The sequence below is a fragment of the Schistocerca nitens genome, chromosome 2 (genome assembly GCF_023898315.1).
Source record: "Schistocerca nitens isolate TAMUIC-IGC-003100 chromosome 2, iqSchNite1.1, whole genome shotgun sequence".
NCBI classification, from domain to species: Eukaryota; Metazoa; Arthropoda; class Insecta; order Orthoptera; family Acrididae; genus Schistocerca; species Schistocerca nitens.
Window position 1 is genome coordinate 321,982,784 of NC_064615.1, and position 17,783 is coordinate 322,000,566.

General features: G+C 42.2%; 1 protein-coding gene across 1 annotated transcript in view; it reads right to left on the minus strand.

Moving 5' to 3' along the window:
* The window catches only part of LOC126235005 (beta-1,4-N-acetylgalactosaminyltransferase bre-4-like), a gene marked incomplete at its 5' end in the record, with an annotated part of 115,373 nt that overhangs the window by 3,972 nt on the left and 93,618 nt on the right, over nucleotides 1–17,783 (minus strand). Inside the window, 2 exons of the mRNA XM_049943742.1 lie at nucleotides 6,864–7,047; nucleotides 11,799–12,050. Coding sequence (XP_049799699.1) covers nucleotides 6,864–7,047; nucleotides 11,799–12,050 — 436 coding nt within the window. The remainder of the gene's footprint in view (nucleotides 1–6,863; nucleotides 7,048–11,798; nucleotides 12,051–17,783) is intronic.

Below are 17,783 nucleotides of genomic sequence, written 5' to 3' on the forward strand. Positions count from 1 at the left end.
GACTGTCAGAAAGGTGGAAATAAAATCTGAAACTACTAACATATTTTAGCCTCCCGTAATCATGCAAACGCATTTTAATTCATTTTATAGCTCCCGGTCACAGAAATCCATTTTGTTTTCATTTGACAGGAGAGCATTACATGAATAGGAAACAGCAAAATCTCTGAACGTATACACAGGTCACATGAAGACTACTCACCTCCCCTCTACAGCTCAGAATATCTGCAATATTTCCGAACCGAGGCAGTACTAGATAGTGGCACTCCCCCTCCCTTGAGCGCTTGAGGTAGGACGGGGGAAAAAAAAAAAAAAAAACGACTTTTCAAAAATATGTTCATTTTCTAGTGCACGTCTTTCTTAAGAGTCTGATACCTAAAACGTACGTGTTCGAGGAAATTTAAGATGTGTTATTTTGTCTTAAGTGTGCCAAAGTGCAGTGCCACGCCTCTTCACACAGTATTTTTCTATTTCACTCTGTGGAATTCAAATATGTATCTTTTGTAATGGATGCCATCAGAGTATATTCGGGACAGTTGAAATTAAAATGTCCTGTGGTGCCTGTCTTGCTCCTAGTTCGCCAGTTTGACATCCTGCCTTTATTTTTTGTTAAAAAAGGAAAAAACTCTCAATTAATACTGTTTGAGATTATTTTTAACTGGGAGTACAAGAATTCTTCAGAAAATCTGCATTCTTTATTGCCAATTAGCTAATAACTTGCTGTTTTGTGTGACATAAAATTAAATACAGGATACATAAAATCAGTAAAGACAGGAGACAAGCAAGACAGTACACATTTCTTCAATCCTTACATCCTAGCATTTATTTTCTCTCAAGTTCGTCAAACTTTTTGCTACATGGAAAAATGAAATGTCACCGTCTAATACTACAAAAGTTGTTAACACAAATAGTACCCAAGACTGGTGTGGTTTCTCAATCTGATTACATGTATTTTGTCACTGTCTGCTAGATAAAATGAAATAGGCATGTCTAACATTGCAGCAGTTATAACACACACCAAATAAGCCAGACTTTTTTTAGCACAAATGGTCATTTTTATAACACAACAGAAAATAATTCATGAAGTACCAACATCAAATGCCTATTAGCCCTACTATAAGAAAAAAAAAACCTTCATGTTAGGAAATAGTTTCATATTTCATTCATACACCCCAGCTTCTCAAGCACGAGATCGAAAAGTAGTAGTATGAAGTTTTTATATAAATTTTGAATCATCATAGTCTTCCATAATTTGTGTGTTGTCCCTGTTTCTTCTCCTTCCTCGTTCTAACAAACAGTCTTGTCATCACTAATTCCGGAACTATTCCTGGCATTGTCAAAACTTATTCTCCAGTTAACTTTGCTACTCCTACCACAATCACTGGTTTAGTTATCCCGCGATTATTCCTACGGTTACGTGTTTGTACAACATGTATTCAGTATTACTCCCAGAATAGAACTTAAGTGGCTGCTGGTCGGGGATTGTACAACTGGCCCTTGCTAGTGTAGCCAGAAATTTTCTGCCAAAATTTCATTTTCTTGAATACACCAAGAAGATAATACGTAATATTTCTTACCTGTTATGCCCATTGGACATTTATTTTCACTCTGGTAGTCTGAATCTATGGATTTCACTACTAATTTTAACAACTCTGATGATTCGCAAACACAGTCAATCACATGAACAAACAGCGATTGGCATTCACCCGTTCGGCTTTATTTGGCTCATCTCTTACAGCTCCATCCCCTTTTGTATGCAGGAAAGTACTTTATTTCTAACTGCAATGGGAATTCCCCTGGCAGAGACATCATGTACACTATGATTTCATTCAAAAATCAACTTAGTTACAATGTGTTCAAAAACCAACAAGGAAGCGTTTCAGAATCATATGAGTAATTGCTAGACAAACATACGCTGGATGCTAGGTGCTTTGTGAAACAAGGTTTCTTTCCTCAAGAATATGAATTTGGCACCCCCCCCCCCCCAAAATTGCCACCTGGGCAGATACCCAAGATTGCCCCTCCTCATCCCCCCTCTGCCCCCTAGATTTGGGACTGTTGCGCATGCGTGAATCTAGCAGCTTGGGCATGCCAGTAAATTTTCCCTGGTAGCATCTGGCTACTTGCTGCTACTGCTTATACAGCTAACAGTCACACTTCTGTAGCCAGTAATGGGAGAAGGTACTACTCATATGCGTCTCAACTGCGCATGCACAAAAGCCCACCGCAACTGCTCAAACGAACCTATCGTGAACAATTGTCATGTCACACTCATCGGAGGCAATTTGTTGTTATGAAGCATTGTGTTGTAGTCTCCCTAAAGCCTTTAACACATTTTGTTGTTGGCAAATGCTTGTATGAGCACTGTTTTGTTGTTGTATATGGCATGTTTCTTTTGCAACTTACATTTTATTTTCGTTTTTCTTTTTCTCTTGTTCATGTTTTATTGCTGCAATATTATTCTGCAGTAGGGGGACACTGTAATATAATTTGTTAGAGTATTGGTTCTTACCAGTCAAAAATCACAAAAATTTAACTGAAAACTAAAACAATGAAAAATTCCTGGAATTGCAAAAAATTCCCAGGTTTTGCCCAGTTTTCTCCTGGATGAAAAAATTCCCGGGTTTTTCTCAGATCTCCCGGTTGCCCTGGATCGTATACACCCTGTGCATTCCTCTACTCTCACCATACACCATGAGTTTGTCAGCTTTTTCTGCACTAATAAATCCCATTGTCCACTCGCAGCCTACTGCTTGGACAGTCGTGCACTAACTGACTAGCAACTCGCAATGCACTCGAGGAACACATAAGCACACTGTAAGGAAACATTACAACATCATACCTAGCCCAATGCATGTAGAATGGCACAAACTCTGCACAATCTTTATAATAATTTGTTACATCATCAGCAAGTTTAATATTCTTACATACGTCTTTGACCCATACACATGCTCCAACTTGTTCATTGATCTTATGATGTTCCTGGTCCTTAAAACAAATGGAATTGTAGATGTATAGTAGGATTTACCCAAATCTCTGGTATATACCTCTCCAATATGAAAGGTACGACAGGCAATGACATGCCTACTATTAAAGGTCTCAAGTCTTGGAACTGTTTTAACTTTATCACCAATATACCACACTGCTGCAGTAGTTAACCAACCATTACCACAAAGTGCAGCACCAACTTTGGTAAAAGTGAAATTCAGTACACGCCCACAAAATATAGAGGAGCCCTGCAATATAACTTTGGTTCCAACACCATCAGCTGTAGTAATCTCCACACCATTGATAGTCTTGTAAACGATCATGCAGGAACGTCTTCTAAATTTCCTGTAACGGGGCATCTCTTGTGCGAGTGATCCAATGCTGTTGCATCAGCGGCTGCATGAAGACTGACACCTTCTTACCAAATTCATTACTTATATAAGCAAAAATATTGCCTCCTTGAGCCCCTGGTTCTCAATGTACGATTATCGGTCAGTGGCCACTATATAAACAAACACAGGATTTTGACATGCGCCAGACTTAGAAAATTTTGCACTTCGAGGTGATGTCATACACTGACCGCCAACCATGCATCGAGAACCAGGAGCTCAAGGAGGCAACATTTTTGCTTATATAAGTAATGAATTTGGTAAGAAGGTATCAGTCTTCATGCAGCCACTAGTGCAACAGCATTGGACCGCTCACACAAAAGATGCCCCGTTAAAGGAGGTTTAGAAGACTTTCCCACATAACCGTTTACACGGCTATTGATGATGTGGAGATTACTACAGTTGGTGGTGTTGAACCACAAGTTACATTGCAGGGCCCCTCCATATTTGGTGTTCTGAATTTACAGTGTCCAAGTGAACTACATTAGCTGCATTTTTGTATGGACATGGTGTAAATCCTTGGAGTGTCTGTATAATATATATATAATTTGAACAATACCGCAAAATGTGATCTCTCTCAAATGACACACTAGAGTCCTGCAACAAACACCACCGATTTCTGTTGGTTAGCAATAAAAGCCCTGGACTACCAGTCCATTCTGTGAAAACCGCACGTCAGTAGTATTTTCCATTTCCGCAATATTTGCAGTGCAAACTTTACATGGGTAAGACAAAAACACACACACACACACACACACACACACACACACACACACACACACACAAACAAACCACGGAAACTGATAAATGCAATCTCAGTAAAAGAAGAGAAAATTCATTAATTATTATAAACTCTATGTATTTCTCCGTGTACAAAGGTCACTTTCTGCATATTACTGTTAATTCTCCTTGTACCTTTTAGAAGCAAATTGTAAAGTATTAACTGGAATGAGGCAGATGAAGCAATGGATGTAAATTTAAAACACTACATTTTTTAGAAAGCTTCTCTCTGTCTTCAACAGTTGTTTCACAATGAAAACTGAAATAAGGCACCAGTATTGTCTCGTGCATCTTGTCACTGGCACAAGTCTCAGTTAACTGTTCCCATTTTCTGACAACAGGGATGAAAACTCCCAACCCTGAACTGCAGGTAGATTGTTATACTGTTAAGATATGTCTCTAGTACACAACACCTATTAGAAAATTTAGAAGTAAGAAAAGTAACAGCAGGACCTTATCAAGAGTATTAGTAGTAGTAGTAGTAGTAGTAGTAGTAGTAGAGAAGAAGAAGAAGAACGGGCAGTCAAATGAAAGAGAGACAGATAGGAAAAGTAAGTAAACTGTTTATTATTTCAAAAGTAATCAACCTAACTGTTAATACATTTTTTCCACTGTGAGACAAGCTGGTCAATGCCTTCATGGAAAAATATTTTCAGTTATCTATGGACTTATGATGGTACCCTGACGTGCATCTCTTCCTCTGAAGCAAGTCAATGGTCACAAAAGTCTTTCTTCAGAGCTCTAAAAATAAGAAAATAAACAATGTGTAATGGCTTCCCCACGAAACTTCTGCAGTGTATTTTGAACAACCTTGGCAACATGTGGGCAGCAAACTTCTACACATCCTCAACAAAGCCCAAACTGTCCCCCATGCAATTTCTATAATTCTGGAGCCCTAAAAGAAACTCATTTGTGGCTATTGATTTGCTTTGGGCGAAGATGTGCATGCCTGGGTACAAGGTCACGGATATATAGGCAACCAGAAACATTTTTCAATGAAGGCACCAATCATCTTGCCCCACAGTGCAATGAATATATTACCACTTATGACCATTAGTTTTGAAATAATGAACAGTTTACTTACTTCTTCCATCTGCGTCATTTTCATTTGATTGCCCCCTTTTAGTATGAGGGGTGTTCAATAAGAAATGAGTCTGAAAGCAGGTTGGCTTCATTCAGGATTCCTATGTACCACATTATTCCCCACTCTGTTGGTTACAAAACCCTCTTTTTCAACGTAATCTCCATTTAATGTGATGGCCTCACATCACCTTACTGGGAGAGCCTTTATGCCAACATGGTTCCACTCTACTGTTCAGTGTCAGAGCAAATGTCTTGCTGCATCAATAACCTCCCCATCATCCACATACTGTTTCCCTTCATGGGCCAAGGTGCGAAATTTGGACTGAAGGGTGGATGAGGAAGAACACTCCAATGAAGTGTTGTGAGCTCCTCTAGTGTGTGCAGACTTGGGTGAAGCTTTGTGTTGTCATGGAGAAGGAGAAGTTAATTTGTATTTTTGTGATGACCAACATGATGAGTCGTTTCTTTAATTTCCTGGGGGTAGCACAGTACACTTACAAGTTGATGCATCACGAGGGGCAATATCAAACAGAATAACCTCTTCAGTGTCCCATGAAGACAGTCACCATGGCTTTACCAGGTGAGGGTGTGCAGCTTTGAACTTTTTATTCAGAGGAGAGGTGGTGTGGAGCAACACCATGGATTGCCTTTTGTTTCTGGTTTTAAGTGATGAACCAATTTTTCGATCACTGTGACAATGTTCGACAAAAAATTGTCACGCTCAGTCTCTTAACGTGCAACTGATTCCACACAGATGGTCTTTTGTTGCTCTTTATGGTCTTCTGTTAGGCAGCAAGAAACCCAGTGGGCAAGCACCTTTGAATTATCACACTGGTGGACAAGAGTATCAGCACTACCAACTGAGATATCCACTGTGGAGTGCGATGTTTTAGTTGTGATCCATCTATCACCTCAAATGAGTGTGTCTGTACACTCCAACACTGCGGAAGTAACAGCTATGTGCAGCTGGTCAGCATGCAGGAGATCAGACAGGTTTGCACAACCTTGTTTCAATAATGATAGAAGCCCTGTCCATTGTCTCACCATCCTATTGTTCACTGCCAGGTCTCCATATACATTCTGTAAGTGCCTACAAACATCTGTGATGCTTTAGTTTTCTGCCAAAAGAAGCTCAATGGCAACTGTCACAGACACCATTTTGAAGGCTATGTATGGTGCCAGCATCCAATGGAACTTCATGAAACTACAGAGGCTGAAATGGGAATATTACATCATGTTCCACAACAAATTCCACATTTTTTTTCAACCATAATTGGCTGAGAATAAGAATGTGTTGCCTTACTTATTGAATGCACCTAACATGACATTCCTAAGGACAAAGTAAAAAAGACAGGAAATAGATCTTAATAAGATGCGTGATCACCACGGACAGCACTGCACGCTCTGTGATGTACTCCCATGATGGCCACAAGGTTGTGATAGGTGTTCCATTCCTCCACCAGCACAGTTGACAACTGCTGAATCGTCATTTTGCATGAAAACATGCAGCAATAAATCTCCCCAATGCATTCTATACATGCTCTGTGATATTTAAAGAGACACTGGTCTTCCAAATGCTTATTTCCTTCCATGCTTTAACTCTCAAACTGGGATCAATGGGTGTACCTGTACTTGAAGACATCAATGGCCACAGACATGTGCCTCGGCTGCTCTGGGCATGTATACAGGTTACGGTCATCCTCTGGCAGCAGGTCTACATCATGGAAGATGAAACACTGGAAGTCATACAGCTTGAGAGCCTCCACAAAGCCAATGTTCATCAGCATGGCACGATTAAAGGCACCACTTCCTGAAAACAAAGCACCATGCACAATTATTAATTTCTTAATGGTGCACAAAAACTCTCTCTCTCTCTCTCTCTCTCTCTCTCTCTCTCTCTCTCTCTCTCTCTCTCTCTCACACACACACACACACACACACACACACACACACACACACACACACACACACACACAGAGGTAGATACAGATGTGAGTTGCCTTTCCTTTGGCCCTTGGTAAGATATTTATAAATAAATCTAAATATGTGTGTGTGTGTGTGTGTGTGTGTGTGTGTGTGTGTGTTTTTCTTTTTCTCCTACATAGACATTTTTCGTGACAGAAAAGCTTTTAGTGTAAGCAGCAAGAACTAGACCTTTTATATTGTCCTAGCTTCAATGAAAACGTGCTACATACAACAAACATATAACATATGTTTTGTTTTATTTTATTTTAGTAATAGAACTTTTATAATTCCATAATTTAAATACCATAATTTACAAAATTTTCGCTTTCCATCAGAAAAAGAGGGAAAGAAATTTCAAAACATATCGTCTAATCTCATATTTACATACTGAACATAAAACACTGTTTTACTTCACAAGTCACATGTGAAGAAAACCAAACAGTTAATAATTGCATAAAACACTTGCCCTGGAAGTGACTTGGAAACTTATTATGTATGTAGCTGCAAAGGAAAACACAAATTTGAGAGATACAAAAGAGAAATATCATTAATAAGTCATACTGAATCCCTACAGTTGTTCAGTACATATAATGACAATTTTTCCTTGGACAGAACACTGTATTGAAAATCTTTTACTCTTTAATTTAGAAAAATCTTTTTGAAGTAGACTCTAAATCCACTGCCTTCATGGTATCCCTTTCAGTGGCTATATCTGAAAGCACACACAGTCGTTTTTGACAACATTTTGAACTGAGGTATGTTTTGATCAACTTGAACTTTGAGAATCATCTTTCACCACATGTAATGTTCTGAAGTATTTACTTGTTGTTAAAGGAGACCCTGGGTGAAATGAGAGTCCAATTAGAAGGGGGTTTATCAAAAAGTTTACATCTCAAGCAGATTTTTTTATTAAATAGGACAATATTAGATACCAAATTCAGTGGCAGATCTTTACTGCACATTTGTTTACAGACCTGTGTTCAATTGTGTACTTTCACCCATGTCAGTTTTCATTACTAATTATGTGAAAATCTGTCTAAAAAATTTTGTACTTCGGCACCACTCTTCTCTTATGTCATTTGGGCATTAAATCAGCTCTGTTTACAGAACATGTGCTTCAAGAAACTCATCACAAAGAATAACTACAGAGCATAATATTAACAGAATTTACTACAAATTACATTGTGTGTACTGAACTGATGCCTACTTTACTTTTCAGCCTACAGGCGTTTGCTATCTCTTACTTTCATATCTCTGCCCTCTCAGCTCGTGTGTGTGAGATCTTCTTTACAGTGTGTTCAGAGAGTGAGGACTGGTATTTACAGGAGGAGATGGCCTGTACTATCCACAGGACTTGGTCCCTCGAAATGTCTGTTTAATGCTAAGCAGTGATGTGTGACCTTGCAGTAAGATGAACACACGTAACTGCAAAACTGTTAAAAGTAGCAGGAATTCTTGGACTACTTAGCAATTTTGCACAGATTAGTCCACACTTTGTGAATAATACACCACTTTTTCTTTCACTGAGTTTTAAAAACTGTGTTTAAAAAGTGTCACATATTCCTACAAGGGGTTGAATTTGTCAAAACTAGAAAGAAAAGTCTCTAAAATGGTATATCTGGAAACCAAAACCAGTCGACATATGGGCCAATCTGCCCTCTCATTCCCTTCTGTAACGTAGAAGCAGACACTATACGCAGTACTGCATGCGGTCACCACTCATCCCAACACATCCTTCATCCCTTCTTATTAATAAATCCCCCTCCCCCTTTTTTTAACACATCTGGTTCCATTCAGGATGCATCACACGCTCCTGTAATGTTTGTACATAGTTTATGGTTGGACATACACCAATTCCTTCAAATGTCCCCACAGCCAGATATCAAACAATTTCAGGTACAGTGAACAGGAAGCCCATGCTGGTGGACCACCTCGACCAATCCACTGCCCACAAAATATTGTTGTGATGTACAATCTGTTGAAAATGGTGTGGTGCGCTGTGCTGCATAAACCACAGACATTGCCTTTGCGCAAGGGTAACGTTCTCCATTGGAAATTTTAACTAATCGCACAGAAATCAGTGATGCACAAAACCTGTTAATCTGTTTCGTAAAGTGTAACTCGTCACATGCAACACAGCCCACATCTTAGCAGGTAGCAGGTAGCAGGTATTGGTTTTTGGACTTCTTATTAAAGGATTTAGTTTTGGTCAATACTACCTCCTGTAGGAATCTGTGACACTTTTTGTTAAACATGCTGTACATACGAACTGACGAAGAAACGTTTTGCAATGCCCTCATGATTTGCACAGTTGTCCACCTTTTAAAATAAAAGATGCTATCTCAGTACTCTTTTGACCATACAAAACCATTAAATATAATGTGTAATGAAGATAACTATAAACTTGCATTCTCTGTGGGATGTAGTAGAGAGTGCTGTATCTCCAATCGCTTAAGAGGCATAGCATCTTGTGTGCAACGTTGAGCCTGTCAATACTCATCTAACAAAGAACCTTTTGAGTGTGAGGTCACAAAAGGCAACGATGTTTACAGCATCATCTTACAACAGTCTTTATAAACCCATTTAAGCCCCACTGTCTGTGGCCAGAAATCATTGAAGCAACATCTATATCTACTGGTGTGGGAAAGTAGTCGATCCAGTAGAAGTAACAGCTCCAAAGATGTACTGTGCGCAAATCAGATCTTATGTCCTGTTTTATGTCATCTATAAACCCAATGACAGACTCTTGCAACTGCTCTACATTGTGAATTTGCATTTGCATTTGATGACTGTGTTTATGTTTGATAACTGTGTGCTGCTATGATAACAATCCAATGTGGTTAACTAGTGTGTTAACTAGTGTGAATATACTTTCACTGTGCGACCTCATTTAGTCGTGGGCCTTCTGACACCTGTTCCGACGGAGATACAGGGAGTGTGTTTTGTTGACAATGTACACAAACAATCTTTTTCAACAGAATTGTGGTGCAAGCAAATAACACACAGCACACCCCCATTGAACAGAATAATTAAAATTTTCGTGATAAATTGTAATGCATAATATGTTGTTTGAAGAATACATTTCATGTAATGCCATTTTATCAAACATTCAAAAAGACAATTTTATGTCAGGGACCAACTATCTCTGGTCATTTCAAGCAACTGTTTGTACACGTTGTCACAGTTGTCAAGGTAATGTAAATGAGGGTCAAGCCCTGTACATCTATACGTGAATTGTAAAAAACTTTCATCTGGATGTTACATTATTTTGACTGTGTACACCACCTGTGTAAACCAAGTTCACAATCAGTGAGGTGGCTGATAGGAATGAACGTAAATGGTAAATGGCTTCGTGCTTGCTCCCATCAGCCACCTCTCCCAGTGGCAACTTGGTTTGCATGGACATTATTGTATTCTCTGAGGTGGAATTTGGAGACCAGCCCAGCACTTTTATAAACATTGGGGGAAACCAACTAAACACTAGAAACAGGCTCACTGGCATAGCAACCCATTGTTGTTAATCCGTGGTGTGGATTTGATCTACTTCCCATCTATACTCTGCAATGTTTGAGAACATTTTTCCACACAAGTGCAAGGCACCATGGTGGCAAAGAAGTATACCACTTTTGTGTGTGTGTGTGTGTGTGTGTGTGTGTGTGTGTGTGTGTGTGTGTGTGTAGGGGGGGGGGGGGTCACAGATGTGGTACCAACTGACTCCAAGGCCTCATAGCTTCCACGTCACGACACGCCGTCATTGTTATCCACACCAAAGGTGGACACTGGCTATTAAGTAGGTGGTCATAATATTCTTGCTGATCAGCATGTCTCCACAGCACGGTCAACGATCCGGGCCAGGCTCAACATCCCCGTCCCACAAGCCACTGTGTTACGCTATTTGATCAGATCGTCGTGGGCACATAAATGGTAAAACAGGGCGAGTCAAAAGTCATTGGACACCTTCATGAGTTGGAAGATTAAAGGGAAAATTGAAATGTGATTGTGGGAGCAAAGGTCTGACATGGGGGCGCAACTTTTGGAGTGAACGTAATTCATAGCCGCCATCTTGAAATCCGCCATTTTGGATTCGTCATTTTTTTTTAATGGGAAGGGGGGGTGTATGACACATCAGATAACACTCGCTTGAGCTCTGGAACTGATTGGTGTAATTTGTTTTTGTCTATCCTGTACAGTTTAGAAGTTATTAAACTTCAAAGTTACCTCGATGGCGATTCATGTCTCGGGATGGGTAACACGTTGTACTAGCAGTCGGTATGAAGGTAATTTCCAAACTTTAAACATTAACAACCTCTAAACTGTAGAAGATAGACAAAAACAAATTACACCACTAAATTTCAGAGATCAGGCGAGTGTTATTTGATGTGTCATACACCCTCCAAGAGGACTCTAATCCAAAATGGCGGCCACAAATGACATTCAGTCCGAAAGTTGCGGTCCCACATCAAACCTATGTTCCCATCATCACATTTCAATTTTCTCTTTAATCTTCCAACTTATGAAGGTGTCCGGGGACTTTTGACTCACCCTGTCTTTTCAATTCAAACCTGGTAACGATTAATTGTGCGGACGGCGGCTTACCCGCCTGCTCGACGACGACGATGCGGTAGTCGAGCTGCTGCTTCTGCAGCAGGGGGTGCAGGTTGGTGAGCAGCAGCGCGAGGTGTGCGGCGCGGTCTCGGTAAGGCACGACGACGGCGACGCGGTGGCGCGCGCGGCAGCCCGCCGGCCGGAAGTGCCCGCCGGCCGACAGCGCGCGCAGCCACGCCGGCCCACGGCCCTCCTGCAGCGAAGCCAGCGACGCCGACTCGCGCGACACCTTCAGCGGGCCCTCTGCAACACGACGGCCCCCGGTTGTCTTCAACACACTACGCGCCGAATCCGTAAAATTTACGGGCATGGGGGTCGCGCGAAGATCAATACCCGTAAATATTCAAAAAGATTTCGGGCTTGCAGCCGGTCGTCGTCAGCTTCCATCCACGATATTTCGACTGGACAACTGCCAGCCATCCTCAGGAGCCATCGAAGACTGACGAAGACGCCTTTTTTTCCCCTTCATTGAATTTCTATTCCCCCCAAAGGGGGCGGGTTGGCAGCAGCTTAGTATGCCGCTCTTCAGCCTACAGACTTTGTTAAAAAGATGAAGAGAATAAATAATAAAAACAGGCGATAAAATCGGAGAATTAAATAGTAACATGGCGAAAAAATCGTGGAACTTAAAACATAGAACAAAGGGATGATGATGCTAATAAAATACATACGAAGCAGACAGGTAAAACAATAGACGGACAATTAAAAAACACGGCGGCAGTCTGGTTTCTGTTCGCAAAAGAAATAAAATTCACACCCAGCGACAGCATGGTTTCTGTTCACAACACGGGAAAGACTAACAACACTGAAAATTCACTGGAAAACTGCACTAAAAAGTTAGCAAATATGACATACCACAGCCGAGAGCAGGTGGGGGGAAACTGGACAGATGAAGGGAAAATAAAAACAGGGGGGAGGGAGAGGAAAAGTGAAGAGGGGGAGGCGGGAAAGGAGCCAATGGAGGATGAGGACCCATAAGAGGGGTGGGGGGGGGGTGCTGGGCAGATGCAACAGGGAGTGGGGAAGGCAGAGGTGGGGAATACAAAAGGACTCAGGGAGGGGGGATAGGGAGAGGTTTGGTGCGGAGAAAACAGGATGGAAGGGGGGGAGAGAGGGAGCCCAGGGAAAGGACAGAGGAAAGGAGGGGGGTTGAGGATCACAGTTGATAGGAGAGAGGGCATCATCTGGGAGGGGGAGTGATGGAAGCCACCTTGAGAAAGGAGATGAAGGGTGTAGAGATGGAGGGTAGGGGGGACAACAGTGAAGGCGTAGCAGGGGGTGGGGACGGGAGAGGAGAGGAGCAACCAGGGGGTGAGGGGGATCAAGGCAACGGGAGGTGTAGAGTATGCGGATATGTTCGAGGAACAGGAGCAGATGGGGGAAAGGAATGAGGTCATAAAGGAACCGCGTGGGGGACGGGAGGCGTATACGGAATGCGAGCCAGAGTGCATGACGCTCAAGGATCTGGAGGGACTTATAGAATTTGGAGGGGGGGGGGGGCAGATATCCAGGCGGAACTGGCATAACAGAGGATGGGACAGATTAAGGATTTGTGGGTGTGGAGGATGGTAGAGGGGTGCAACCCCCATGTCTGGCCAGAGGAGTTTGAGGCGGTTGTGGGCTTTGGATTGGATGGAGTGGAGACGAGGGATCCAGGTGAGGTGACTGCCAGTGGTGAGGCCAAGGTAGGTGAGGGTGGGGGTGAGGCGGACAGGACGGGCGCAGACAGTAAGGGAGAAATCCAGGAGCCGGAAGGAGCGAGTGGTACGACCTACGATGATTGCCTGGACGAAGACGCCCTCCGTTCCGCAATATATAGCGTGCAGCGAGTATTCCGCGCATGTGTCAAAATCGTATTGACAGACAAACCACACCGCCCGCCAGCAGCGCCCTCGCTGGTGGAACTGCAGAACTCAGCTGTCTTTGGCGTTGTCAATTGCCGCGGCCATCGGAGTACTCTGACGTCTTCTTCTGGAGCAGATCTTAAGAGATGATGGGGTTCCGGGCATTATCTAGCTGGTAGCCATTGTCACGGTTCTTGAGACTTTCTGTCATGCGAATTTCCACTGATTCTTTTATGACGGAGTCCCAAAAGGATGTTGCTGTGGCCAAAATTGTTATCTTGTCATACTCCATTGAGTGTCCAGTGGACATGCAATGCTCAGCAATTGCAGACTTGCTAGGTTGCAAAAGGCGAGTACAGCGTTGATGTTCAGTGCGACGATCCACTGTTCGCAATGTTTGTCATATATATGACATGCCACACTGACAAGGTATTTTATAAATTCCCGCCTTCAGCAGTACCAGATCGTCTTTCACTGATCCCAGCAGGTCGGAAATCTTCGATGGTGGACGGAAAATCACGTTCACCGTGGAGGATTCCTGCAATTTTGAAGGAAATGTTGCCAACAAAGGGAAGAAAAGCTAAAGATTTAGTAGGCGAGCTCTCTTCTTTCTCCACTCCCTGTTTCATTGGCTTAATTGCAAGTGCCTTGCTAATTTGCCTTGTCGAATATCCATTCTCTTTGAAAACCCTCTTCAGGTGGGCAAGCTCTTCAGGCAAACTATTTGCATCTGACACTACATGAGCTCTGTGTACAAGTGTTTTAAGTACTCTCACTGTTTGCGATGGGTGATGGCAGCTGGACGAATTTAAATACAAATCAGTATGTGTGAGCTTTCGATAAACTAAATGCCCCAGAGAGCCATCACTCTTCCGTCTAACTAGCACATCCAAGAAAGGGAGGCAACCATTTTTCTCTAATTCCATGGTAACTGAATGTTCTCATGAATGGAGTTGAGGTGATCTAAAACCACCATTAATTTTTCTTCTCCATGAGGCCACACTACGAAAGTGTCATCCACGTACCTCCAAAAAATAGTTGGTTTGACGGCTGCTGATTCAAGTGCTCTCTCCTCAAAATCCTCTATAAAAAGGTTGGCCACCAAGGGCGACAAGGGGCTACCCATGGCGACAGCTGAGTTCTGCAGTTCCACCAGCGAGGGCGTTGCTGGCGGGCGGTGTGGTTCGTCTGTTAATATGATTTTGACGCATACGCGGAATACTCGCTGCACGCTATATATTGCGGAACGGAAGGCGTCTTCGTCAGTCTTCGATGGCTCACCTGAGGATGGCTGGCAGTTGTCCAGTCGAAATATCTTGGATGGAAGCTAACGACGACCGACTGCAAGCCCGAAATCTTTTTGAATATTTAGTTTGCCGGGAAAATTTTAAATTTCACAATGCCCGTAAATTTTACCGGCGGCTATATCTAATACCGTGCAAAACACTGTAATGTTACTTTAACGGGTTTGGTCAGAGTTACACGTTTTACAGATGTTTAGTAACAAAATGTGTCAATAGATGGCACAGCAGCATTGTTTACACCGTCGTAATTCGAGTTAAAACTTCTCTTTGCGTTCTCCGTATTCCTTATATCGCTGGTTCATTTGCATTCATATTTCGTCGAGATTTATCAGATGCAGGAACCGCGGATTTCATTAACGACAGTGATACTCCGAATAACATAGACAGTCATTTAGATGATTCTGAATATAATGATGTGTTTGAAGGTTCTGGCATTACAGTATGCTGGTAATTTTTACTTTTGGACCGTCTAATTACAACTGAATGAAACATTTTTCGTGCCATAAGCGTTTCGCCTTTATACTTTGCAAGGCATCTTCAGTGGCCTAGAATATGTACATATTTTTGAAACTTCCTGGCAGATTAAAACTGTGTGCCGGACCGAGACTCGAACTCGGGACCTTTGCCTTTCGCGGGCAAGTGCTCTACCTTCTGAGCTACCGAAGCACGACTCACGCCCCGTCCTCACAGCTTTACTTCTGCTAGTACCTCGTCTCCTACCTTCCAAACTTTACAGAAGCTCTCCTGCGAACCTTGCAGAACTAGTACTCCTGAAAGAAAGGATATTGCGGAGACATGGCAAGCTGTGAGGACGGGGCGTGAGTCGTGCTTGGGTAGCTCAGTTGGTAGAGCACTTGCCTGCGAAAGGCAAAGGTCCCGAGTTTGAGTTTCGGTCCGGCACACAGTTTTAATCTCCCAGGAAGTTTCATATCAGTGTACATATTTTTGTTTACGTTATTTAGTTTACATTTTGAGACGATGTATATATATATAGGGCATAAACAGTTCTGGTCCCTTGGCGTCTCTTTGATGTAGTAATAATTTAAGGTTCTATGTAACAGGTTTCGTCGATGTTTTTCTACGTGTTGTGTTTTGGCTCCATTTTTGCCGCTGTTCTTCAGTGCATATGGCACGAAAATTGTTTCATTCTGTACTAATTACACAGCCAACTCAGGACGACAGGACTACAAAAGTTGAAGACTTAACGTATTCACTAATTTGCAACAGTATATCACTGCTCGTAATTCTGCAAAATACACATTGTGTATACTGCACAGTTATGTGTAAATTAAGATGGACGGACGCGGGTTTGAACCGTCATCGTCCCGAGTGCGAGTCGAGTGTGCTAACCAGTCCACAGACTCGTTCAGTCGGGATAGTTTACGCTTGTCTTCAAGAGTCTGCCAGTTTAGTTTCTCCAGTATCTCTGTGACACTATCCCAATGACTAAACAAACCTGTGCCATTCTTGCTCCCCTCTCTGTATACATTCAATATCTCACGTTAGTCCTATCTGGTACGGGTCCCACACACACACACACGAGCAATATTCTAGAATCTGTCTGTCACCTAAGTGATTTTTAAGCAATTGCCTCTGCACTCCCTGACTGCACTTCCAAGATTCTGCAAATAAACCGAAGTCTACCATCTGCTTTACCCACGACTGAAACTATGAGTTCAGTTCATTTCACATCCCTACAAAGTGTTACACCCAGGTACTTGTATGAGTTGGCCGATTCCAGCAGTGACTCGCTGATATTATAGTCATAGGATACTAAGTTTTTCTGTTTTGTGAAGTGCAAAATTTAACATTTCTGAACATTTAGAGGAAGTTGCCAATCTCTGCACCACGTTGAAATTTTATCAAGATCTGACTGAATATTTATGCAGCTTCTCTCAGATAGTGATGGGTGACAATTATTGAACTATATGAAGAAAAAAAAATAGTTACAAACTACGGCGTGTACACACTTTATTCAACATGTAAACGTCACTACAAATATTCGGATTTACGTTATGACATGTTCGATATGCCTGCCCTCATTGGTGATGATGTGGCGCAGACGAATAGCGAAATTCTGCATGACCCGTTGAAGTGTCGGAACATCGATGCTGTCGATGACCTCCTGAATTGCTGTTTCAGCTCAGCAATGCTTTCAAAGTTATTTGGTGTACACACTGTCTTCAATACAGACCCACAAAAAGGAGTCGCATGCGTTCAGATCCGAGGAATATGGCGGCCAATCGAGGCCCATGCCAGCGGCCTCTGGGTACGCCAGAGCAAGAATGGAGTCCCTTAAGTGCCCCTCCAGGACATCAAACACTCTTGCTTCGATGGGGTCGAGCTCTATTTTGCATGAACCACATCTTGTCCAATTCCAGGTCACTTTGGATAATAGGGATGAAATCATCTTCCAAAATCTTTACGTACCATTCAGTAGTCACGGTGCCATCACAAGATATCGCACCCATAATTCCGTGACTGTACATTGCACATCACCCAGTCACCCTTTGAGGGAAATGCCGATTCTCAGTCCCCCGAACGCGCCAATTTCGCTTATTGACGAACCCATCCAAATGAAAGTGGGTTTCATCACTAATTCAAACCATACTAATTCCCATCATGACTCGCGGCCAGCCATGCAGTTTGAACGTCCTAATGCAAATAATTCAGAAGTTATGACGATTTTATTGCATGTAGTTTAATAATTGTCACCCTGTACTTCACTATACAGTGTGCGTCAAAAAAATGAACACACACTTTGAAATGTCATAGACAATTTATTTCCCGTTCTACAAGGTTAAATATCTGTGCGAAAGTAATGTTAT